Consider the following 25,956-nt stretch of genomic DNA (forward strand, 5'->3'; position numbering starts at 1 on the left):
TTGGGAAACACCCACCCACCAAAAAGAGACTTTGTTTATTGTATATTTTAGATCCTGCTCTCTGTGGTACAAGTTGTGGTTCCCATGTTCCTGGGGAAACCTCCTGTGGTTGAAAAGCAGCGTATGTGTGTTTGTTTACATATTTGGTGAATGCAATCTAGACGGAAAGTTCGTACTAAATAAATATGAAATAAATCTGCAGTAAGTGAGATGGTTTGTGGCTATTTAACGACCTGGTGTTTTGACTCATCCTCCGTCAGTGTCTACAACAGTGACCTGCATACGTCACAACAGAACTGTAAGCAAAACAGAGTGACATGTTTGTTTGTTTTAGACTAACCAGTTTATCTTACTCCTGTAACAAGGCTCCTCCTTTGATAAATCACTATCATATTTTATGACATTTGTCAAAAACAGCCACTGTATCCCAAATGCCGGTTTCATCTGTATTGTTGTGGAATTTAAATTTTCTTTTAGAATAACCTACTGTAGGTTATAGACGTTAGCCCACGTTGAATTAGGAGCCATGTTTCCATGGCAACAAGCAGTGACACCTTCTGACCAGTGGAAGAAAATGTCAAAAAAGGAAAATATGGCTCATGTGTCGTGGTTTTCTAACATTGAAGTAATGGGAAGGGTAAGACATTTAAACCTGTTGGAAATGTTCAGCTATAATAAAGATTTAAATGATTTTTATTTTGTCCTGTGAAAATATGCTGATTAGTCAGCAACAGCACTGAGACCTGCAACATTTAGAGGCCACAACATCTCAGGCATTTCCACCCGGGCCTGGTGACAAATGAACTAGAATCAAGACCCATGAATTATTCCCTCCTTAAAGAAAGTGTTAAAAAAGCCGCACCAAAATGTAAAGGGTTGTTTCTTGGCCCAGGTCCCATCCTTCTAACAGGTTTCCTGGAAAGCAGGAGATTGTGTGTGATCCTGCTGACAAACAAACAAACAACCATAGTCTGTAATTACTGGACATGGAGAACATATTAGAGAATCCTACTCCAATCTGTTCCAATTTAGAGTCTCCAAGTAACCAAAACACACACATTGATATATCCACAAAACATTTTAATTCAATAAACAAATGGGTTTTCTCTTATTGTGACAAACACAAAGCACGTTTCACTCCTCATAGACAAAGAGAGAAACAGAGGAAAGGAGCCTTTCCTGTAACACTGTGACTCAACAGCCTCCTATGGAGAAAAACTGCAGAGGAGACCTGAGGCATGGAAACTAACAGAGGCTCAGTGATTCAGTGAAAGTGAATGGCTCTGACTCTCTGTCCTACCCATCACTGAAGGCGGAGAGGTGGAGAAAAGAAAGAGAGAGAGAGAGAGAGAGAGAGAGCAGGGAAAGGACGGAAGAGGGGAAGTGACTGTGTGGGAAGAGAGAGAGAGAGAGAGAGAGAGAGAGAGAGAGAGAGAGAGAGAGAGAGAGAGAGGGAGGAGGGGCTTAGAAAGTATGAACTTGTGCATGATTTGGCTGCAGGAAGCATTAAAAGACGAAAAGACTGCAAAACAGGACGTGGTGCCCTGAGTGTTTTCAGGCTCCACAGAGGACGGTGTCGTCTCGTGGCTGCGCGCACACGCACACTTTTTCCACCGGGTCACACTTTTTCTCGTGCGCCCCCTTCCCTCCTGGAACCTGGAGCTTTCTGCGTAAAAAGCGTGCTGGGTCGTTGTTTTCTCTTTTTTTCTCTCTTTCGGTCCCGTGCGTAAAGTCTGTCCAGGATCGAGGAAGAAAGGCGACATCACAACAACACGAGGAGTCGAGGGGCACATTTTTAACAAGGAGCCGTGGGAGGAAAATGAAAGTCCTGTTGGATCTGTGCTTGGTTTTCCTCACGCTGCACAGCCCGGGCACTGTGGTGTCCCTGTCCACACGTAAGTTGCACACAGATGTCCATGGATGCACACACTCCTGGCTGGGGTAGGGTTTTTTTAGTTGTGGGCAGGCTGCTGCTCTTTCTTGTTCTTTTCTTTTTGGGTCCACTGAGATCAGTTTAATCCATGTGTCACCCAGAGATCTCAGCTGTAAACACTGTGACACTGTCCTGCTCCTGATTTCAAGGATACAACCGGAGCCAAAGTGGATTTAGATAGTAGCACATAACACATCGTAGAGGGGGTTGAGTCAACTTAAACAATACCAAAAAAATACAAGCCTTCATAAGAGCATCATAAGATGTGATATCAGTGATCTGTGTTTTTAAAAATGAACAAAAACATTATATTTTATATTAATAATAAGGGCAGGGGGATATGGCCCAGAAAATCTATAAAGATCAACATTTTCATATCAACAATTAGCACAATATGTCACATTATATATATTTTAAAGTTTAAAGAGAGATATTTGCTCCTGAGTAAAGGTTTGAACTTGTCTTTATGAGCAGACAATTAATAAATAATGAATAAACCACATTTTATAGATGTTAGAAAGATCAATTATGTGTTATAACTGCTCACTAGCACGTATATATATACAGTGAATTTTGTCATATTGTCATTGATGAAAATGACATTGCAATAATTAAGTAATTACATTTATGTATATTGATCTTTTGTAATTAGGACGGTGACGCAAATTACATTGCAAAAAAAACATTGCAAATTATATTGCGATAATTGATTAAATAACTGATATTGTTTTATCGCCCAACCTTATTAATTAGACAAATCTCATTGATACGAAATTAAATTATAATTATAAAATGTCAGTTTAACTAAAGGAGCACATACAAACGTTTTCTATAAGAGGATAAACGGATAAGATAATGTAAATCCCATATAGGAACAGATATAAATCACACACATCATTCATTGGGTAATACTCGATCTATCGTATTTTTTAAATGTAAAATAACAGACAAATTCTCTCCTAAGATGGTTTTACATAATAATGATGCACTTGGGAATCACTGGATCAACCCAGGTTTATATCTTCCCAAATAAAAAAAAAGGACAAATGCCACTTTTCCCTCCACTTGACAGCTCCTGTTATTTATGTGAAGTACACTGCTCGTATCCCTACACAGAGGACTCATCTCCCAGGAGGCTGAATTTCAACAAGTCAGGCCGTAATTCGTTTAACACATGGGGAGCATGAGCATGAGGGCTTCACGGACCACAACTGAATCAGTGACATCATTTGCTCTGGGTTTTTTTTTTGGGGGGGAGCATGTTAACCGGCAGCTTAATGCACAGTAACGTAAATAAATCAAAGTTATGTCCGCTTCCCCTGTTAAGTGGCTGGATTAGTTTTTTTATGGTGAGCTCACTGGCACAGAGCAGCTCCACACAGACGAGCTCCTGTTATCCATCCTGTTTGAAAGGCGCTAATAAAAGGAAGTCCAGTCGTCCGGGCTCAGACGAGACAATGGGCTTTGATCCTAACCTGCTCTGCTGTGTTTTATAGAGCCTAATTGGTCATTACGGTTTTATTCGCTGTAGTAACGGACGGTGCTTCCCCTTCACTCAGCGTGCTGTGGTTTACAGATGCCACCGAAACACAACAGTTTCAACGTTGAACCTTCTTTCTAACATGTGATTAGCTATTTAATGCAGCTCGTGGTCGTGTAAGGGGGTAATTATGTTGGATATGATCGTTTAATACCAAAGATTTCACTCTAAAATACATGAAACCCCTCAAAACAACGTCTTTTAATCTGAAACTCACTCCTCATACACACATTTTCCATTTCTCCTGCCTGTGCTCGCCCTGAGTTGACTTGACGTTTCGAGAAGATTTATCCTCACTCCAGATAAGAGCACAAGCTAAATACCCGAATTGTAAATTTGAAACCATCCGCCGTTGTCTCTTCGATCTCCTCTCAGATGGCTTCGCACGGCTCGTTGTCACTAAATGTTGCGTGACTTCCTCCACTTGGCCAGCCTCTCAAAATGTTCCACATGTCCTCATATCGTACGGCAGACGGAGGAAAGTACGGGCTTTAGTTGAACGGTTGCACGGATGAGTGGAGAATAAATAGTTGAGAAATGGACGTCGTGAACCTTTGGAGAAAGGACAGCGAAGGTCACAGACCCTTCATGAGGAGACCTCCTACTCTCACCCAGACAAAGATGAAACCTTTTCTCCTCTCTCAGTTGAACTTGTGCAGTGACTCCATGTTCCACTGTGGTCGGGTTAAACCTCCCCCCCCGGTGCCTCAATCAGCCTCAGCCTCTCCAAACAAATACGATTTTACAAGCAATTTCGTCCGCTGAGTGTGTCGAGCAGAGACAATAAACAGCAATAATTGTGTCTCTCTTTTGTTGGTGTTTGAACTGTGAGAAGAAGGGAGTTGTTGGAGGGCTTCACACCAACGTCCCGTCCTCAGCGCCTGGAATACATAAACACTGATTGTTATTCAGCTGGATCGGTATATTATTGGCTAATCATGCCTTCAGTCCACTGTATCCGGTGACAAAGACAACCAGCACTCTGCCCATGTGTTTGTTTGATAAGCCGGTGGAAGCCGGAGATGGGGGTCATGATATTATTGGTGGTTTGGAGTTGCAGCTGAGTTAACTTCCTCGAAGGCGGCTCCTGCGTAAAAGGGACCACACAGTGTCTGTCAGCGTGAGGTGGCTGGCTGACGGAAAGTTGTGGCCCCGCGGGCGCAGATTTGCAGGTTTTCTGACAAAGTGTTGACGTTCTCACTCACTGCTCAGTCATGTCCTCGTAGAAAATCATCTCACACACATACATTTTGGGTTTTGAAGTGCCGTCGACCTAGGTGGGCAACATGTGTCGATATTAGAAAGGAAATAAAATGGAAGACCAACTATATTCTGCTTAAAACTATATGAATATAAGTGGTAGAAGTCGTATAATTGATATATTTAACCACTTTATTGGAAATAAACAGAAAATCCCAGAGGAGAAAACAGCTGTGCAGAGTTACTGTAACACGGGAGAAAGAAACCAACTGAGACTAAATCTGATTATTCAAGAAGGAAAATTGAAAAACAATAATCTATAAATTATGAAACTATGAAAATAAACTATAAAAGATTATAAAACTTTATGATTATTATAAAATGAAGTCACAAACATTAATAACTTGTTATGGTTAGTCTTTCACAAAATAAAGTTTGCACATGTGTTGTCCTCTAAAACTGCATTTTTCACATCATTGACAACATGTTTTCAAGTGAGTTTTCTAACCTCTCCCCACATTTGATCTAAAATCAACCTACTGAAACTTAATCCACGCGGAACATTTCAAGCAGGACGGATTTTCAAACTCTTGCTGGTGCATCCGAGGTTACTCCACCATCTGAGATTATCTGAAACCATCTGTTCATGCAGTAATTTAGATGCTATGATGAATGTGACTGAGAATCCAGCATCCTCAGGTTGGTGCTGCAGTGATTTAAGTGGGGGCAGCACAGATAGAGGTATCCTCGCTTTTATCTTTCATAGGGTAAAACTCCCAAATCCTACATTTCCCAGAATGCAAATGAATAGTGACCTATGCCTGATAATTACCCACATCTTTCCAAAGACTTACGGTCCAATAAGTCCGAAGCCTAACTGAGCATTCGAATGTACGACTTTCTTTAACGCTTGACGCGGGCACAATTGCCATAGCAACAACCCTAACCAATCAGTTTCCGGCTTGGGACACTCAACACAGCTGGCTTTATGATAATGTGTCAGGATAGCGGTCCATGCATTGCTAAAGGGAAATAAACTCCAACCAGATGAACACTTACCAGATTCATCGACTCTGCTTCCTCGGTCGAGGCTCCTTTTCAGTTTGTCAGGCAGGATTTGAGTTGATTGGCTAGTGCCTACGCTTGAGTACAATTTGATTGGTTAGTGCCTTGGGCTGCTGCTTGAAATGTTGAGCTCTTACCAACTTCTGTAGCACAAGAAAAGTGAAGTGAGGATGTTCTTACGTCACTGAGTGTCGTTTCCTCCTGCCCTCCTCCAGATGTAGCAATCATCTACCCCCAGGACCCCGTCCTTCGCATGGGGTCCAACCTGACGGCCAGCTGCTGGGTCCATCCCGACCTCGGCGTCCACGCAAACTCTCTGTTCTGGACGCTGAACGGTCAACAGCTGCCCAGCTCCATCTACAGAGTGCTGAGTCCGACCAACCTCAGTGTGACGCTGGCCGGACTCAACGCCTCCAGGCAAACGTCCGGAGACAACCTGGTGTGTCACAACCACAAGGGGCACATCTTAGCCGGCTCCTGCCTCTACGTCGGGAGTAAGTTGAAGCTTGTCAATCGTTGCAGTGCTGTACACGAGTGTTTGATTTCATTCATGTAGAAATGTCTTATTACCTCATCAACTAGGTTATATTTTCATTGCCATTTGTCTGAATGTCAGCAGGAATACTCCAAAACTACTGAACTGATTACCATGACATTTTTTCAATTTATTTATGGCAAGATTGGAGATAGCCTTGGCGGAGATACGCAATCTCCGAGCACCCATCTAGTCCACTAAGTATTTCATTCAGGTGTCAAAATACTTTTTAAGATGTTTATTTTGCGAGGGCTCTGTTTCTAATTCAGTTTGAGTTCTTAAAGTAGCTTGTTAACACAAAGAACAAAGTGCAGGATGAGGGCGACACACCACAGAAGCGAGAGAAGTGAAAAGGAAATGGCAATAAATGGAAATGGCAATAAAGGGAAACAACAACGAAGTCGGGGGCAGATTTAAGTCCCTGTTGGCTTTATTTTATGTTCAGTATTCTTGCCTTCAGGCCCAGTGAGAGGCCTCCGTGAGTGGGTGTCACTGTGTGATGCTTCGACCACCTGTGTGGTCCATTACTCGCACTATTACTCATAGGGCGGGGGTCTGACATTTTACACACAGACACACACACACACACACACACACACACACATGCACGCACGCACACACACACACACACACACACACACACACACACACACACACACACACACACACACACACACACACACACACACACACACACACACACACTTATACTTCAGTATTATGGGGCCATTACCTACCCCTAAATACAGTTTCTTATTTTTACAGTGAACTTTATTGGGTGACCTTGTTGATGTGATAACATAATAAAACGGGGGGGATTCCTTACCTTGAAGAAACAATTTTTTTCACAAATAGGCGAAATTGCTGTCTTGCTGATGGATTAAATAATTAATACCGTTCTCATGTCTTTTATAAACATGAAGTTGCAGCAGTTGCTTAGCTTAGCATAAAGACTCAAATACTCCCAGGAGTCTTAATGTCAATATGAGTTTGCCACAGTCCAGCACACAACCCCATGTTAACCTACTACTTGTGACTGGTAGTGGACAGAGCTAAGCAAGCTGTCCCCCCTGTTTCTAGTCTTAAGAAAACAAGAAAACAAATGTGAATAGTTTTCAAGTATCAAATTAAAAGCCAGAAAACTAAAACCAAGCCTTAAGGATAATATTTGCTTTTTTCAATGTATATATTTGGTTTTCGCCAATTATTTATTCGATATCATTATATATTTAATCAAATTAAGTTTGTTTAAACCTTGTTAACTCATGTTTCTTGCATAATCCAACTTTTTAAGTGATGTCTCCATTTTATTATTACCAATAGCAATAATAACAGAAATAAGAAATAATACACAAATAAGACACAAGTAAAATTAACCTTCATTATTCTTAAACTTTAAAAGGCCTTTGGAGAATTGAGGACCACCCAAAATGTGCTCAAGTTTTAAAAATGTCCTCACTCTCAAGATCTGAAATTAAAAATGGTCATCAGAGAGATAAAAGTACATGAGCTGCAGACACACACACACACACACACACACACACACACACACACACACACACACACACACACACACACACAGTCGGGATCTTAATCTCTGTGCAACACTGGCATTGAGAACCCTGTGTTCTTAGAGAGGAGGAATGTTGGCAGGGATCCTGAGTCTGACCAAATCAGAAGGTGCACACACACACACACTCACTCACACACACACACACACACACACACACACACACACACACACACACACACACACACACACACACGCCAATTAAGAAAAAAACACCAATTTCTGAGGAACATCACTAGTGGGTGAATTACACTCCAGAGGAAGGGGCTAAAGTAATGGTTGGAGGTAACTTTGTTCTCTCACTGAGTCAATGTCCCTCCACCTTCTCTCTCTCTAACTTCTTTCTCACCATCTTTCTCTCCTCCCTCCTCACCCATTTCTTACCCCTCTCTCCCTCTTTCCGTCCCAGTGCCTCCACAGAAGCCGGTCAATCTGACCTGCTGGTCCAGGAACACCAAAGACCTGACTTGCAGCTGGGCCCCAGGAGGAAAGGGAGAGACCAACATTAGTACCCAGTACACGCTCAAGTTCAAACTCAGGTATGCACGCACACACACACACGCACTGCGGCTAAACCATGAAAAACATGATCTAATCCATGATTTAGTTTGGAAATTGAATTTCTTCAAAGATAATAATGTTCTAATGCTTCAGATTTCAGTCCTGGTTGATTTTGGATCACTTGCTCTTGGTTACTGGCAGTAACAGTACGCTTTAATACTACAGCAAATACTCCAGCTACTTCAGTAGAAACACAATAGAGCAGTTGGTATCTGTACACTTCAGTCGGTCTATTAGAATTACATTAATGATTTGGTTACAAGGAGTTTTCCTGACAGAGCAGAGCACTGTGAAAGGAGTGTCACCTGAAACTCATCTAACAACTTGCTGTGTTCACTGAGAACCTCTTTCATTACTCGCTCCCTCATATCAGAAAGGATCCGCTGACGAAAAATGACAAACATATCTGCTGTTTCTTATAGTTCATCACCAGCTGTGGTCAGTGCTATCTTTACAAATACATGACAGATAAATGTGTTTCCTCTGACTGCTCCACATTACACATGCAATGTTCGGTTTGCATTTGCGACTCGATACATCTCCGATAAAGGGTTAGGAGAGCAAACAATTAACAGTGGGGCTGATATCAATGTCATAGAGTTACAAACAGACTGAATTACATGCATGCGTCATCTCCAGTAAGTTCCTTGTGCGTGTGAAAGTGATCCGAATCTTGCTTGGAATGGCGGACTCCTCCTCTGAACAATGAAAACAAGTAGAAAGACACATAACAGGACCCGCTCTATACACCTCTTTGAAAAACAATTTGTCACTGAAATGCAATGAATCATGGGATATGTTGGGCCGGGAAGGATCTACCAGGTGGAGCCTCCATTGTCCGGGGGTGGAAACATTGGTCACATTTGTCGGCCCGATTTTGGAGAGGCCTTCGAATTAGAACAGTCTGGTCACGCCGCTCAGACGTAAAGTTTACAAATGCAGCTTCTGAAGGATGCGGCCCCCAAATTTAGACACAGCTAATAAACTGTAAATAAATTGATAAAAAGTAAGTTAGCCAGTCACTAACAGCAAGAATTTTGTCTGCTGAAATTATGATTATTGCACCTTTATGAGTTACAAATCCAAGCAAGAGCGGGACAGAGCGGCCACTATTACCCTAAAATATATGTTATAGTGCAGTCGTGGTGTCAGAATACTGCTGTATTAGCAGTGACCCTGATAACAAGTCAGGTAAAGCAATATTTAAGTGGTTTCAGGGATTGTACTGGTACTGCAACAACTCTCGCTAAAAGTTGACATCTTTATAGCGTCCATGTTGTTTCCACGGTCCGCACACGAACACACTAAAGTCGCAAGAACAAGTTACAAAGTTGTGGCGTGAGATGAACTGGGAAGCATGTGAACATAATCTAAGACGGACTTCTTCCTTGTTGGATAATGTTGCCCAGTGGTGCCTGTAAATGGAGTTTTTGTTCAGCCTAGTGCCCATTCAAAGTCAGTGGGGGATGATTGCTTGGCCTGTGTTAATCCTGTTTATAGCTTTTGCTGCACGCTGCTTTGATATGGTTCAGGTTTTTTGTCTTTCTTCTTCAAGTCAAGAAAAAAGTAGAAAAATAAAGTTTCAAGCTTCCTTAAGAACCACTCATCCCAAAAAAAACAATACAACCTACACTGCACCTCCCTGGGTCCTCAGCAATCCACCTGCTATCAGTCAACTATCAGCATTTATTATAAGTTGCCAACTGTAATGCCACAAAATTATTTAGTGCTCCTTAGTAAGTAAGTAAGTAAGTAAGTAAGTAAGTAAGTAAGTAAGTAAGTAAGTAGTAAGTTAGGCTACTCACAGTGAACTGCAAGAAGTTAGCCAGTTGGCTGTGCATGGAGACGATCCCAACTCCAGATGCCTTCCCCTTTAAACAGTGTGGTTATCTTTTGATCTTGATCTTCCTTTTAATCTTGTGCTTGGGTTTTGTTTAGGCTTAAAAAGACACCACCCTCCTAAGTCTTTGTATAGAGTCTACGGCTCTTACGGCAGCACCATGAACAATGCTTCAACATGTGGGGATATCTAAAGGTTGACAAACCAGCCATGCCCAGTAACAGTTACTAAGCTATGATTGGACAAGCTGAGAGAAAGCATTTAGCGAACGGTCAGTTGATTGTATTTCTAACCATCTTCACTTATTTGGAAAATGACTACATGTAGAGACATGCAGTCCCCACGTCATAGGTGAAGGGAGTGAAAACCAAGAAAAACATCAGTGTTCAAATGGGTTGAACACCCAATTGTTGAGCCCATTGCACAAGTTTCCATTCAAAATCAACATGTTTCAAGAGAGTTTTTTTAAATGATACTGACATGCCTCAAAAACGCCCCAGAAACAAGCTACAGTGAAGCTGGAAACAGGACAAAATACATTACGTCTTTGGCAGACCTCATTTTAAGAGAAGTAACATCAGAGGTAGCCAGAGGGTAAAAACCTTTCAACCGTAAAAAAGTCAAATTTCATGAGAATTAGGAAAACAGGTTTTCTGGAACGATACATTTTCAAAAAATGAGTTTCAGATGCGATGTAAGGGATCTATTCACATATTTTTATCATTAAATCAGCTATTTAAAAACACCAAAAGAGAAGTCACTTGACATGCACTGCCCACAGGCGTACCAACTGCATGGAGATCTCTTATTGGAGTCAGATTAGTGTAAATAAGCACTTCATAAAACCACTATAGTGCCAGATAAACTCTTGATTGCATTATTCAAGGCCTTTGAATTCTGTCCAGAGGTGTTTCAGCATTTTCTCTTTCCTCCCAGGTGGCACGGGAAAGAGAAGGAGTGTGAGGATTACACTCACACGCAGCCGTACTCCTGCAGCATCACCCGCGACCTGCACCTCTTCACGCCCTATGAGATCTGGGTGGAGGCCTCCAACCAGCTGGGGCGGGCCACGTCTGATGTCATCACCCTTGACATCCTAGACGTAGGTGAGTGTGAGAAGAAGTGAACTTTGACCCTCTATCTTTGAACTGCTGTTTTCTAGAGTTTAGAGAGTTAGCGAGCCCTCAGGCTGAGGGGGTAGTGGAAACCAAACTCTTAGGCCTATGAGCCTTAAAAATTAGGGAATAAAACTGACATGGTTAAAATAACCGTGTTGATTCTCATCCAGCTAACTGGGCCCTCGGAACACCTTTGAACGATTTATTTGTTTGTCTTAGAAACCAATGCTCAGACATTGTGGGAAATGCACTTTCTTGCCAAGCGTTAGATGAGAAAATCGATACCATTGTCATATTGGCTGGGTCTCAATTCACGGGCTGCATCCTTCCAAAGATGCATTCTACCCGGTTGAGTAGACAGCTAAGGCCAAATTGAAATGAGACAGTCTGGTCTACGGAGGATTGCCGTGATCTGCGTCACCAGCTCGTCCCGCCCTTATTGCTGTTGCCAAGCTACAGAGCTGAAGTTGGACTATACGAGAAAGTTCTAATGCCGCGTGTTTTTTTTAACTTGAGTAACATTAACTGGTCAGTTGAGTTGAAGCGTGATGTTCAAGCGTTGGACGTATCGTTGATCGACTGCGCCATTACTTCTTTAAAAAATGGTTTGTCACTGAGGTGCAATAAATCCTGGGAGAGGTTGGGCTGGGAAGGATCCAACCGTTGGAGGCTTTGTTTCTCAGGGATGGAAGAACGCATTTGTCAACCCCATTTGTCAATCTTCTTAACTAACTCTACAAAAATGTAAAAAATTAAAAGTTTTGGTTTCAACGGAATGACGTGCTGCAACTTGCCTGGGCTGCCATCTTGAACGGCTGTATCCAGTTTCTTAACACATCCAAAGGGCAGGGCACCATCCAGGGGTCGTCTTTGTCAGGTTAACAGGCAGACATTTTAAGTGCTTGAGCGAATAAAACTACAAAATAAAATCGTAAAGCTGACTCTTTTTAAACCACATGATATGACTGATTAAATAAAACCCTCATTGAACTTAATTTTTAATCTGCGCCAGTCCAGTTAGTGTTAGGGGGTCAGGGTCACTCTGCAGGATGAATCAAAAACTACTCAACCGATTTCCAAGATAGTTTGTGGAGGGGTGGGACACGATCATTTGGAGCGGATCGGGATAAACAGGCAGATCCAGGAACTTTGGCATTAGCCTTGGTGGAGTTATGTGCTCTCTGAATTCCCTTCTTTATTAAAGTGGAAATTCCCAAAAGTACGAAATATGCGTAATGTGTATAAAATGATGCACAAAATATAATAAGTATTTACATATTTATAGATAGATAAACTTTATTACAGGCTCTAGACCCAATAGCAAGACATACACCATAAAGAAAAAAGAAAATAGACACATAAACACATACAAACATAAATTATAAATGTTGCAACCCTAAAAACACATTATTGGGTTTAACTATTCATCCCATCATTAACTTCCAATAGATTAGCAAAGCTGGAACAAGCCTATAGAGAATATATACTGTGTGTGAGGAATAAAGTTATTAATAATGACCATGAAGCTAATTAAAGGCGGCACAAGGGGGATAACTCTGCTAAGCGGTTCATTCCAACGTGTATTCATCACCTCGTGATCCCTCAGATTCATCTTGTGACCCACAGATTGGGAACCATGAATGACTTAAGCTTCAGCCCCAAGTAGGCGTCTCTCAGAAGAAGAGTAATCCTTCGCTCTACAGCCTCGTCTCCTTTATTCCTTCAGGCAGGACACTGGCTGGAGTCCTGTGGCCTCCGGCTGTCGGAGAAAGTTGTTTGCAATTTCTTGCCCAGATTCACACTGATAGGAAGTGAGCAGTGTTTCCTTTTAAAGCTTTGTTATGCGGTCCGTTGCTTAGCTTAGTGCGGTTTAAGCAAACGGAGCATGAAACTAGACCCAGTTCTTCTCTCAGTATCACAAAAACACACACACACACATATGCATGCCCACACCTGGACAGGCGTAGGTGTGTGACAAAGGGAAACACCCTCTCCCTTTGATGAGCTAATTTTCTCTTTATTCATTCTCACTGGACACACACACACATACACACACACACACACACACACAGAAAGCAGTCGCTTACGCTCTTTTATGTAGTGTTGGAATGTTCCAGACTGATCCTCGAACCTAATCCCGTCTCTGAGCCGACTGCAGACCCCTGAGGCCCGAGGAGTTTGGGCTTTGAGGCTTTGAGACTTACACCTGACATAATACAACCTGATTCCCTTGGAACGCTTCACCTGGTTCCTAACACGCTCCTAACGATGTCGGGGAAATGTGCCATGAGAACACCATATAGAGTTTAGGGGCGAACACGTCACTGGCAAGGAAACAAGTGTCCATCAAACTGTAATCCTTCTCCGTTCCCTAATGTATGCACGCCCGCACGCACACACACACCTGTTTACACATCCCCAGGGCAGGGCAGGGCCTGGTAACAGTATAGAAACAGAGAGGCGGGCTGGAGTGTAGGCGGTTTCTGGACTTGTGTACGTGCATGTGTGTGTGTGTGTGTGTTCGCTTTGTTTCGCTCACGTTGCCGCTCTTTTCTGTCGAGTAGTTTCCACAACAGCAGCGTGTCATAAAACACAGCAACCACACCTGCGTGCTCCGGCTGCCGTGAGTCACCCGCGTCTCCGGTCATGTCCAATCAGTTATGAAGGCGAGGCAGAAGCCTCCACCTACAGTATTCGCTGCATTCCTCAGTCACGGGGAGCCCCCTCCACCGAGTGACGAGAGGCAACATGCACCGCTGTGTCGAGGGATGACGACATACAGTGTGTTAATGGTTCATCTGCAATTTGTCATGTCTCATTGACTTTTATAGCTAAAATCATAAAAAGCAGAGGAATCATGTTCTTTATTACAGATACCATTTAAAATGTTTGTTCTCCGCTATAATGTTAAGTTGGATTAAAATGAATGAGGATTTCCAGTCAGAATGACGTGATAGAATTCAATGTCATCTTAAGATAATAATGAAACAACACAGTTAGGAAACCCGTTATCTAGACTTTAAAAATTCTGTAAGACCTTATACTTGGTGCTAAATAATGTATATGCAGCTTTTTAAGAGCTCAGTCCTTCAGTGCAGCATCTTACAAGTTCAACTCTCGCAATAAAATTAATTTATTCGAAGTTCAGAGTCGTTCCTGCAGCCCTGCTCTCAGATCCAGCTGCAGACATCAGCCTCTTCGCAGCATGAGAGGTGAATCACAGGGCAAAGAAAGTCGAGGAAACCCCCTCACTGCTGCTTTCCTCTCTGGGATTGCAACTGAAATAAGGAAAGTGCTGGCTGATAATGGTAATAAGACAGTGGACAGAGGTTCTAGTGAGTAAACAGCCTGAAACTGGAAATATATATCGAACCAATACACGATTTGGAAAAGTGAAAATTAAATAACTTGAATCTGTCACCATGAGAAAAGTAATCTCTTACCCTAAGACAATGAACGGATTAATTTGTTAGCATTAGATAATGGGATAAAATATAACTACTGTAACCAATGATCTCAAATAAGAATGAATAATTTTCTTTTAAAATAATTTTAATAATTAAAAACCACGGGGCCTCGTTTCCTCATAATCCATCCCCGATTTAGTTTTTTCCAACATTTAAAACTTTTCTATTCTCAGTGTTACTCTCCACTTTTGTGTTTAAAATAAATATTATTCGGAGGGATGGCCCCCGTAGCAGCCCACTGGGGTTTAATCCTTTTTATTTCACCCACGAGAGCCGTCTGAACAAACACTTTTTATTTTGCACAGTCTTTGGTTCCTCCGAAACTCCGGCGTTTCCTCCAGTGAGTCGTTCCCCATCCTCTTCTTTTCCCCCGGGTCGCCTTGTTTGTTTGCCGCTGTGGGGCGACGTCGCGAAGAGGAACTGACGTTGACATCGAAACGAGCTCGAGGGCCCAGAACAAAACGGGCGGAGAGTTAAAGTAATGGTCTGTCACCACATGTTTGTTTGTCGAAAAAGATAATCACTGTCAGATGAAGAAGCCTCCTCCAGCTCCGCACAAGTCCAGCCTTCAGAAGGCATCTGACCGCAAACCTCAGCCAACGCCGAACAATCCTTCAATGTGCTCTGACACGCAGACGTCACTCCTACCACTTACTGTTTGTACTGAATGGATTTTCTGACCCCGCAAACTTAACCTTAAGTATGAAGAAACCCCTGAGCTGTGGAGTTTGCAGCCATGGTTGGAAATGAAAATCTGGGCCATCTGTCCACCAGAGGTTTTTCATTATCCTCTCAGGATAGAAATAAACTTGTTAATGGATGTAATGATTAAAAGAAACAGTTTCTGCCCTGTGTGAAATCCCTGTACAGTTAGGAGTCTACACCAATGATATTCACTATATTTAATAACAACTACTATTATTTCCACCCGTCTGTTAGTCAGATAGTTTGTATTTCAGCAGGATTTCGCAAACTCGAACAAAAGGGAATTCCACGAAACTTGGTGGAAGGATGTGACATGGGTTTTTATCATTGTCTTTAACCTTGTGAAATAAGGTATTTTTCAATATTTTCTTTGATTTTCATGGATCTTGATGAAAGAAATCAGGCATATTTAGGCGACTGATATTTATGAGTGTGTGGAATTTGGTGCAGATCCAAATAAAAATCTGGATCGAGTGAATTTTAAATGTGATTTTATAAGAGGACTGTTGGACCCTGGTGGAGGAATGCACTCTACTGCGTGCCATTTGAGTTTTTTTATTTTCTTTTGTTCTATTGAATGCTGCTGAAATCCTTGAAGCTTATCAATATTTCTAAATTACCAATGGATCAAATCAGAAGTTGCTCAAACTAACCTGTTATCACACAATTCTACACTTTCCCTAAAAAGCTCTGGGAGTCTTTTCGCTCATTGTTTCTATTTTACACCTTTTTAATTTCACTGCTTTACTGTTTTTTACTGATGTTCACTGCTCAGCAACTTAGTGAGTGAACACAGTGGAGAAATAAGAGGAAACTATTTCATTCCGGAGTCGGCAGAGATCAATACAAGGCCGAACAGAGACTAATGGACAGAAACACCCTAACCCAATAGAACTAACTTCATGTAGCTGTGCATAAAATGTAATAGTGACAAATTAGACACAGTAACACGCTCAGTGTGAGTAATTAGGAGCATTTCAAATAAAATTATCGGACAAACAAATAAAAAAACAACGATTTTTAGTTTATACTAATTTAGGTGAAGAACAAAATTTCACATTTGAAGGTGTTGATTGGATGTGTTTTGCTTCTTACTCAATAACCGCCTCCGTCTCTTCCTCCAGTGACCACGGACCCTCCGTCAGGTGTCATGGTGAGTCGCGTCGGGCAACTGGAGGACCAGCTGAGCGTCCGCTGGGAGGCCCCGCCCGCTCTCAAGGACTTCCTGTTTCAGGCCAAGTACCAGATCCGCTACAGACTGGAGGACAGCCAGGACTGGAAGGTAAAGGACAAGTGGGCACGCGGTTATGGGATGGATGGAGGATGAATCTGCTCTCTCTGTCTCCCGGCCTCAAACACACACCGCATCCCAGCTGGTTCTCATCCTCGCGCTGTAATCACCTCAAATCTGGTCTGATTGAAGCCTCCTCTGCCAGACGAATTAAAAGTTGGGCTCGTCAAAAAACTTTCATTAGTCATAAATCTAGCAGTCGAGGTCCGAGCAGGAGGAAAAACACAGGCCAGAGCCACTGTGTTTACCTCTATCTGAGCTTTTAATGAATGAAAAATACTGTGTGAAACCTTTAGTCGCGCAGATGGTGCTCTGCAAAGTCCTCTGGGTGAGAGTGAAGATTCTCCAGTAATTAAGGCAGAATTACACAGATGTAATGTAAGCAAGTCTTTGCTCGCAAAGTGGGAAAATAAAAGAAGGGGAGTGGAGAGGTGGCGGAGGGATGAGAGCGTTTCGCAGGCGGAGAGAGGAGGATTCGAATCCAAGTGGCTTAAAGGGGTTTGGTGGTGAAAACAAAAAAACGCTGTCTCCCTTCAGAAAAAGTGGCCGTAATCATGAGGTCATGCTCAGGAATGGAGGGATACATCTCAGCTGTTAATGTCTTCAATATGGCTGTAAAAAAAAACGCTCGGCGCTAACTTCTGCCGATTTGGCTTTTCGCCGCGCCACGTCATTAGCCCTCCGATGCTTGTAATTTCCATGTTCTGCTTTCTGTTGGAGTCGCTCTCTAACAAGTGTTTACAGACCGAATGCCAGAGAGAAAGTGGGGACTATTAGACCAGATTATTAACTCCAGCGCGTGTGTTTCTCTCCCCGTATCTATTTTCCTGTCTGTACCTTGCACGCTCTCCTGTGTGTGTCCCAGTGAATCCAGCTCTGTAATAAGTAACAGAGAACAGATTTTACCCAGCGGGCGCAATTACATTAAAATAGTTTCATAAACATGCTGATCAGGAGCCATCAAACAATGTGGTGTGCATGTTTAGGTCCGTACATGGATTATAGTTGTGTTCTCTACATCTTGATTTTCCCTGTGTTCTCGTTTATGCCCATTGGTATTTAATATTGTGGTCAGACCTCCAGCGCTCAACTATTCTGTGTTTGTGTCTTCTTCTTTTCCAGGTGATGGATGACGTGGGGAACCAGACCTCTTGTAGACTGGCTGGACTCAGACCTGGAACTGTTTATTTTGTCCAGGTATGGTGTAGTCGGATCCTTGAGTGTGTGTGTGCGTGTGTGTGTGTGTGTGTCCATGTGTGTGATGATGAGTTTGAAATGTTGTGTTCAGGTCCGCTGTAACCCTGTGGGCATCTACGGCTCTCGCAAAGCTGGGATCTGGAGTGAGTGGAGCCATCCCACCGCTGCATCCACACCCCACAGCGGTGAGCTCACACACACACGCACACACGCACACACGCACACACGCACACACACAGAATCTAAGTTTTCTTGTTTTGTGTATTCAGGTCCGTTTTGCGGGGGCATATTTTATCAGCGAACTTTTTTTAATATCACGGTGCACCACACATCCCACTGCTTGAAACTGGAAAACCTCTGAGAAGAACAAAACTTGTGCTACTTTACCGTCCTTGTTCAATGTCCTCACTCTGTTTTGTATTGTATTGGCAGTTTAATTTGGAGCAGATGCATCAGTTAAATCAAATCATTGTTAAACATCCTTAAAATCAAACCAGACTCGGAACGTGTAATGTTCTCGTTGCCTCCCAAAGAAACGATGATGAAAAGGCCGATACAGGAGGCTGAACCGAATTTGATTTGTTAAAAACCTGTTGCTCGTCTCACTACTCCTGCTGTTTGCTCTACTGGATGTCATAAAGCTGTGGGCTGCCTGTGGTTCCTGCTTCCCCCAGACCTTAGCAACGCAATTGTTGAGTAAATGTTATCGTAACTGATAGGAATTATGGCCACAACTATGAAAACACAAGTTCAGAATTTTTCCTTCAAGGGTTTCCCAGACCTTTCCATGAAAGCCAGGAACTTTGGCGGAAAGCACCAGACTGATCAGGGTTTGCATCATTCAGTGGCATTAATATTAATATTATATCACATACACACATAAACAGGACACCACACATCCTTGGCAGTTATTAAATTCTTCTTTGTGGATTTCTCTCCTCTAACTCTGCTGGCATGTGATTAATAACTGTAATTTAATAAGGTAATTGAGCATTTTAATACCTATTACTCCTACTTCATTATATTTTATTTATCTGTCTCTAGCTATTTTACATGAAACACATGCAATAAGATGCTTTTCTAAAGATTAAATCAGTGGTTACCAACTGTTCTTGGCTGTGGCCCCCTTCAAATAAAAGCTCTGTCTCTTTGGGCCACTTTCACATGTCAGATGTCAAAGAGTCATCATCAGATCAGAGACATTTAAGATGTGAACTTCTCACATGGTTTCATTTCCTCCACCAAGGAGGGGATGTTTCCTTCTGTGTTAGTTTGCAGGATTACGCAAAATCTGCTCGACCGATTTCCATGAAACTTTGTGTCTGGGTGGGAAATGACCCGAGGAAAGAAGCCATTCAATTTTGGTGCAAATTCGTATCAGGAGACAGATCCAGGAAATGTTTAATGACTTTCTTTACTTTGCGAGATGGGTCTTTTAGAACATTTTTTAACGATTTCAGAGAGATTCATTCATGGATTGTGATGAAATAAACAAATATAGGGAGCAGTAGAAAATATAATGCAGGACTTTTTCTCATAAAGAAGTATTTATACCTGATATAAGCAGACAGACAGATTGATAGCAGTATTGAACAATAACGACTGGACGGAATGGTAGGAAACATGAAAGGAGGCAGTGTGGGTCAGGACAGAACCCATAGAAGTTTGGTGCAGATCCAGATCAGGGGGCTGATGTTGTGTGTTGGTGGAGGTAGATGACGTTCTAGTTAAAATAACTTTGAGACCCAAAAAGTACAAATCATCAAATATGTTGCAAAAACTCCAGAAAAAGTAGTTCCTGGCGATATGCATTATCTCGGAACCCCTAATTTGTTATTATCTGGAACTATACGTGAATGTTTATCTCTAACTTCTTCTCTTTTCTCATCTCCCTCCCTCTGTTCTGACCGTGCAGAGCGGCTGATGTCAGGCTCCTGCGACTCCAAGTCCAGCGGGGACTCCAACTCCACCCTGCGCAGGGAGCTGAAGCAGTTCTTCGGCTGGGTGCGGAAACACGCCTACGGCTGCAGCAGCATGTCCATGAAGCTGTACGACCAGTGGAGAGTGCTGATGCAGAAATCCCACAAAACTCGCAACCAGGTAGGTAAGCATCAGTAACGCAGCGATAACGCAAACGCAGACACACACACACACACGTGATCAAATGCAAAGCGCAGACACGCACGCAGACATGGGCCTCACACACACATACAAAATAAAAACAGTCGGTTATTTTACGAGAGATGATTTTTAACAGATTTTGTCTTTTAATTCAGGTTCTCCAAGGGGATAAATCCTAGCACATGCTGCCTTTCACAGGCACAAAACAAGTCAAGAAAAGAACTGAGTGCGTGTGATTTGTTGCTTTTGTCTTTCTGTGTATGAGGAATGAGAAAGAGATTGTATTCGTATATGGGAATTATAAAGACAATTTGTTCTGGACACTTTGTGCGGATACCGGCAATGAAACGTGAGAGGACATCCAAAGAGAAGCGATGGGATTTTTCTCTGCCGGTCGAGGTGCGAGCGCTGTTTTTCCGCCTGCAAACATGTTCCGCTGGCAAGGACTGAGGAGGGTGGACACGTCACGGATATCCTGGTATCATGTGGACTACTCTGCTTTCACACAGGAAACTGTAGCATGAATAACTTGGACACCAGTTAAAGACGTTTGACATGTGCCGGCTCTAAACGTGCACAGGGGTGGTCGGAAACAGATCCAAGCAAAGCAGGAGCATCTGAAAAGTATTCTGTGACCTTTTATTGGAGGTTTCTCCTGTGGATTCAAAGCACCATCTAGTGGCTGTTCAACAACCATGGACTCTCCCACCAAAGCTTCATGAAAGAGGGAAAAGGAAAAGTACCAAATTATCATTCAGTATTTGTAATTCATGCTTTGTTATATAAGTGGATAATGTGCCAAACTGGTTCATCCAGGATTCCTCTGTTTCCGAGTGACTGATGACGTGATGATGGTGTTTGGGTATGGAAACTTTTTCACTGCCTTTATTTTTGTACTGAGTTGAACCAGCATATTTAAAACTGTATAAAGTTATGTTTTATTTCTTAAGTTATGTTTAGTTAGTAAAGAAATATCAATGACTGAAGTTGTTATCAATCTGTAATGTTGCTCTATAAAAAATATTGTCAGAAAAACTGAGTTTGCAAATGACTTTTATGGCAGATTCTGTGGCTAAAAGACCAATGATATGGAAAAAAAATCTCATCTTTAGTTCATTTTTTTGATCAAATCTTGCACATGATGATGCATCTACAACACATATCTCTCCATCCATCCATCATCACAGAGGGGCTGGAGCCAATCCCAGCTGCCCCCCTGTGCCTCCAGAATCACATATGGAAAATTAAAGCAGCACTAGCTGTGTCTCAATCCAACGCGTACACTGCGAAGGCCGAACTGAAATAAGACGGTCTAGTCTTTCTATTGCGTCACTCTTTCTAAAATTCGTTGAAAAGGTTTTTTTTGACATATGTTCCGTTAGCTGTTCGGTTGAGTACTTACATTTAAAACGTTTTCGCCTCGCTTTTAGCTGCCATTACCTCTTTGAATCATGGGATATGTTGGGCCGGGAAGGATCAACCCTGTGGAGCATCTGTTGCTCTGGGATTGAAAGGACACATTTGGAGGAGCCTTCGAATTGGAACAGTCTAGTGACGCTATCGTTCTACGAATGCAGCCGACGAAGAACGCGGCCCCTGAATTGAGACATGTAACTTTTACTGAGCGGCAGCGCCCTCTGCAGGCACAAGTGGTGATTCATTCTGTTGATGTCCAAACGATTAGGTGGTTTTCATGTAGAGAAAAAAAGTCTATTAAAGCTTTTACAAATGCACCAAACTCTGATTAGAACTCTTAATATTTTAGATAGTTAAATTTTTTTTCTATGTTTCTTTACTGGGTAGCAGAGATTAACAGTTTTTATTGACTTCTACGTCTTTTTAACTGATCTGTAGTTCAGCGTTAGTTGAACTTGCGTAGTCTGATTCTGGAAGTTGCGTTGTCCCAAAGTTTATCAGGGAAACTGAAGACACTGTTTCCTGTCGTCACAGCGAGTTAATCTCCTGCCGGTGACACTGCAGAGTCTTGTTACTGATCCTGTGACCACTCAGAGTCACTGGTGCTTAATATTTAACCAGTGTGGCGTTTTTCTTGGTCATGGCTCTGCACTAAAGGCTTTAGTTACCTCTGTGCTCGGGGGACAGAACATCAGATGAACGAGGGAGTAACAGGCTGAATGTCTACCTGAGTTTCTCTCAGTGGAAAGTAAAAGAGAGCAGCAGTTAATCATCCTCAGGGCTTTTCTGACACAGTTGACACTTTTCCGATGCTGTCTGGGTGAAAACTAGCAGACAAAGTGACCTACTTTAGAATTAGTCGCAGGTTTCCAGCTACGAAAACCAATTTTTGTGTCCTGAAATTGTCACAGTCGCAGAAATACGTTTTGAAGAAGTGTTTTCAAAAGCACTGACACAACCTTTCAGGGAGGAAATCGAGGTTATTATATATTTCAAACGTATTTATCTTTTTTATATATTTATATATCACTCTGCCTATCAGAAAAATGTAGGATTTCAACCATAAGGTGTTTGTCAAGTTTTTTTCCTTCCTTTTACTTAATGTACACTGTAAAATATATTATAAGTAAAATTCCTTCTGTAAGAATTCTTCCAGAGTAAACGTACAGAAGTCTTATCTATACATGTGAATATTTTTGGAACATAGGAAAGGAAATAGGAAGGAAGATCTATTTTGCTTTTGAAAGTTGCCTCTCGCATGAAGTTGATTAGAAAAATAAATCAAGTAGAGTGCATACTTCCCCTTATGAAAGCATATTTAAATTCTTTGTACCTGAACCAAATCCCCCACACTCATAGATATTAGTCTCCTAAACCTGCTGGATTTTTGTTTTTAAGATCCATGAATTATTCCATGAAAAATTTAAGAAAACTTTGAAAAATGCTCCATCTCGCAATGTTAAAGAAAGTGAGAAACCAAAATGCTCTCTCTTCTTATATCATGTAAAAATACTCCTTTATAAGTACAATTCCTGCAGTAAATATTCTATTTGAGTGAAAGAATAGAGCTATAACCTACAAAAGTTGTGCAACACCAATTCATATTCGTTTATTGAGCCTCCAACTGTAATTTAAACAAAACCATCTGAAAGGTTTAGCAGGGAGTTCTCGCTTTGCTTTTCTCACACGAGTCACATAATGCAGCATTAAATGGAAATACCAAAAAGTAAAAAAAAAAAGTAAAAGTAAAATTTTGCTAAGGCTCAGTACATGAGTATATTTCATTACTGTACTTTCCACAGCTGAGTGCTGTAAATTTGGGCTTTTACCTCTAATGGTTCCTTTTCTAACCAATAGAAAAGAGGAAAGAAATGAAAAGATCCCTGGAGATTATTCAACATTTAAAAGCCTTTTTTTTCTTCTTTGCCAAGTATTGAATTAAATGTAGCAGCTGCTCTGGCAGGTAATGAATCACTTGAACTGATTTAAAATATGATTTTTTTATTTTAGAAAAGGACTGTCAGATTATAATGCTCGCCACTCGATGGTTTTCATTACAGCGTCGTTCAGTCTGTCAAATATCCACATGCAACAGAAGATCAATGTGAGTGCTTCTATTTTTTAATAGCCCACACCGACGCTCATTTGAACTAAAGTTACCTGTAGTGACTTGGAATAAGATGAAAAACTGTAGTACCTCCAGCTGACATGAGTAATGCTGCAGTGTTTTACGTCAACTGAGCACTTTACGAGTACGTTTTGTGAATTCAGTGCTAAACTGTTTGTTCTATCATCTTTGACATTTTAGTTCCAAACAATCAATGGTTATCTTCTTTTTAGCCTTGAAAGAGTCGACTTTTGGCCACAGATGCAAACATATTTTGTCTTAAAAGGACCTTAGGGGGAAAAGGAAATGGAGAGCAGGTTGGGGCGTACCCAGCTCCCTTGTCAATATAGGATTTCTTCACCTCGTGGCCATGTATAATTCAGCCTCGGAGGGAGCTGATCACCTGGAGAGAGGCACACGAGAGAAGAGGATGTGTCTGAAGTGACCGAGGAAGAGGAGAGGACGAGGACGAAGAGGTTGGCACAGTATGGAGGAGGTGGTGAAGAGACGGCCCATAATCTCTGCCAGAGAAAGAGGTCAGTTTAAGAAATGTGTATCCCACTGTGTGTGTGTGTGTGTGTGTGTGTGTGTGTGTGTGTGTGTGTGTGTGTGTGTGTGTGTGTGTGTGTGTGTGTGTGTGTGTGTGTGTGTGTGTGGCTCTAACATCCACATGGACTGTATTAGAGCTGAACTGGCTTTGGTATAACATTTCTCACACAGCATTTCTACAGCCGTTGCTCCATACTCGTTTGAGACTCCTACTTTGTTTAGAATCCGTTCCCAAACAAGCCGAGGAAGGACGTTAAAATGCATAACCATAGAAAATCAGTCAAAGGGCTACATATGGAAATCATCAGCGACAACACAGGCCGAGCCAGAGAGTCAGTGGGTGTGCTGTACCTCTGTTGCTTGGAACTAAGCCTGTTGCATCATTTTCATCACTGTCCTCCTCCTCCTCCTCCTCTTCTTCTTTCCCTCTCTCTTTCTCACTTTCAGGTCCGGGCCCTGGACGCTACGCTCTGCCCCCTACAGTTGGATACATCAACCATGACTTCACCAAACCCAGCAGCCCTGCATATTCCTTCCACATCCGCAACAGCAGTGAGTTTTCATATGGAAATCTCTTGGGACACTACATGTTTTTTTTTCTGTTGGTTTGCAGTGGCCCAGTTTTTGACTCATGACCATTCTAGAACTTGTTACTTACTACATACACTGTCTGGAATTGGTTTGGTCCAAAAGTTGTCTTTGGCCGATTGTTTGTGTTTGTATTTTTTTTCTCTAGTGGTCTCTGTGGACTCCAGCCCGGGACCAAGGTACCACGTTGACGCAAAGGTCACCCGCTTTGGCCGAATGGAGACGCCCTCCTACTCTATTTTGGGCCGAGGAAGGAGCACAGGAAGTAAAGGTGATAAAAAAAACATCTCAAGTAATTCTGGTATATTTATTTATGATGTTTTGGGATCAAGTATATGGGAGAGCATAGCCGAATAACCATTTTTGTCTGTATGTGGTTGATTTACTCATCTTATATATAAATAGAACATATGTAATGATAAAGGTTGAGCTGACAGAAATGTAAAAATCTGAAGATACCAGCATGAGAAACAGTACGATGTTCAATTCAATTCCATATAGGTGATAAAGAAAAGCAGACTTCCTGAACCAGCTTCTTTTTGTGTGTTCTCAGGGGAGCTGTTCCCGACTCCAGGACCCGGGGCCTACAGCCCAGAAAAGGCTCCACCTCTCAATGCTCACAGCCGACCTCCATCCTACACCATCGGCAGCCGCACCAGATACCGCTCTGTGGACGCTGTACCAGCCCCCAACAGGTTTATTACTACTATCATTTATCAACTATTTAACTAATTAAATGAATTAATTTAACTGAACTTTCTTTCCTCCACCAGCTACAGTCTCCCAAATCTGCTCGGTTGCCACGTTCCTAACAAACCCTCCAGTAACAGCTTCAGCTTCTCAGGCCGCAGGAAGGTCGGCGCTCCCTCTGAGGATCTCTCCATGAGCCCGGGACCAGGAAAATACAACAGCACCAACCCAGACATTTACCGCCAGCGCCAGCCCTCCTTCACCATGCAGAGCCGCACCAAGCGGCCCAGTTATTCTGCGACCATTCCCGGCCCGGGAGCGTACAGCCCGGAGAAGTTTCACGTGCACCTTCCCAAACCCCCGTCCTTCACTCTGGGGGTCAGACACTCTGAGTTTGTCACCCCGCTCGTGCTGGATGTAGTCGACTGACTCCTCGGTGGATTTTATTCAAAGCTTTATTTTT

The 25,956-nt window shown here is 42.3% G+C and overlaps 3 protein-coding genes across 8 annotated transcripts in view; 2 read left to right on the forward strand and 1 right to left on the reverse strand.

Annotated features, from left to right (window-relative positions):
* Positions 1–21,129, forward strand: part of crlf1a (cytokine receptor-like factor 1a) — a 47,865-nt gene extending 26,736 nt beyond the window's left edge. Inside the window, exons 2-10 of one of the 3 annotated variants that reach the window (XM_034575759.1) lie at positions 1,606–1,895; positions 5,954–6,232; positions 8,253–8,382; positions 11,181–11,350; positions 16,659–16,816; positions 17,948–18,022; positions 18,114–18,207; positions 19,938–20,122; positions 20,299–21,129. In XM_034575759.1, the coding sequence (XP_034431650.1) occupies positions 1,820–1,895; positions 5,954–6,232; positions 8,253–8,382; positions 11,181–11,350; positions 16,659–16,816; positions 17,948–18,022; positions 18,114–18,207; positions 19,938–20,122; positions 20,299–20,322 (1,191 nt within the window). In that variant the 5' untranslated portion in view covers positions 1,606–1,819 and the 3' untranslated portion in view covers positions 20,323–21,129. Of the gene's footprint in view, positions 1–1,442; positions 1,896–5,953; positions 6,233–8,252; positions 8,383–11,180; positions 11,351–16,658; positions 16,817–17,947; positions 18,023–18,113; positions 18,208–19,937; positions 20,127–20,298 lie in introns of those variants that run through there. The other 2 variants (XM_034575760.1, XM_034575758.1) reach the window with 2 other exon arrangements.
* LOC117755730 (protein FAM163A-like) overlaps positions 19,014–25,956 on the reverse strand; it is a 29,318-nt gene continuing 22,375 nt past the window's right edge. For 3 of the 4 annotated variants that reach the window (XM_034575768.1, XM_034575767.1, XM_034575765.1), the window contains one exon: positions 19,023–19,033. The gene's annotated coding sequence lies outside the window, so the exon portion shown is untranslated. Of the gene's footprint in view, positions 19,034–25,956 lie in introns of all 4 variants that reach the window. The other variant, XM_034575766.1, reaches the window with a different exon arrangement.
* On the forward strand, positions 24,098–25,939 carry odf3l2a (outer dense fiber of sperm tails 3-like 2a). The gene is made up of 5 exons (XM_034575763.1): positions 24,098–24,202; positions 24,663–24,767; positions 24,952–25,074; positions 25,357–25,498; positions 25,577–25,939. The coding sequence occupies exons 1-5, from the start codon at positions 24,154–24,156 to the stop codon at positions 25,920–25,922; spliced, it is 765 nt and encodes a 254-aa protein (XP_034431654.1). The 5' UTR covers positions 24,098–24,153; the 3' UTR covers positions 25,923–25,939.

The sequence above is a fragment of the Hippoglossus hippoglossus genome, chromosome 22 (genome assembly GCF_009819705.1).
Source record: "Hippoglossus hippoglossus isolate fHipHip1 chromosome 22, fHipHip1.pri, whole genome shotgun sequence".
Classification (NCBI taxonomy): Eukaryota; Metazoa; Chordata; class Actinopteri; order Pleuronectiformes; family Pleuronectidae; genus Hippoglossus; species Hippoglossus hippoglossus.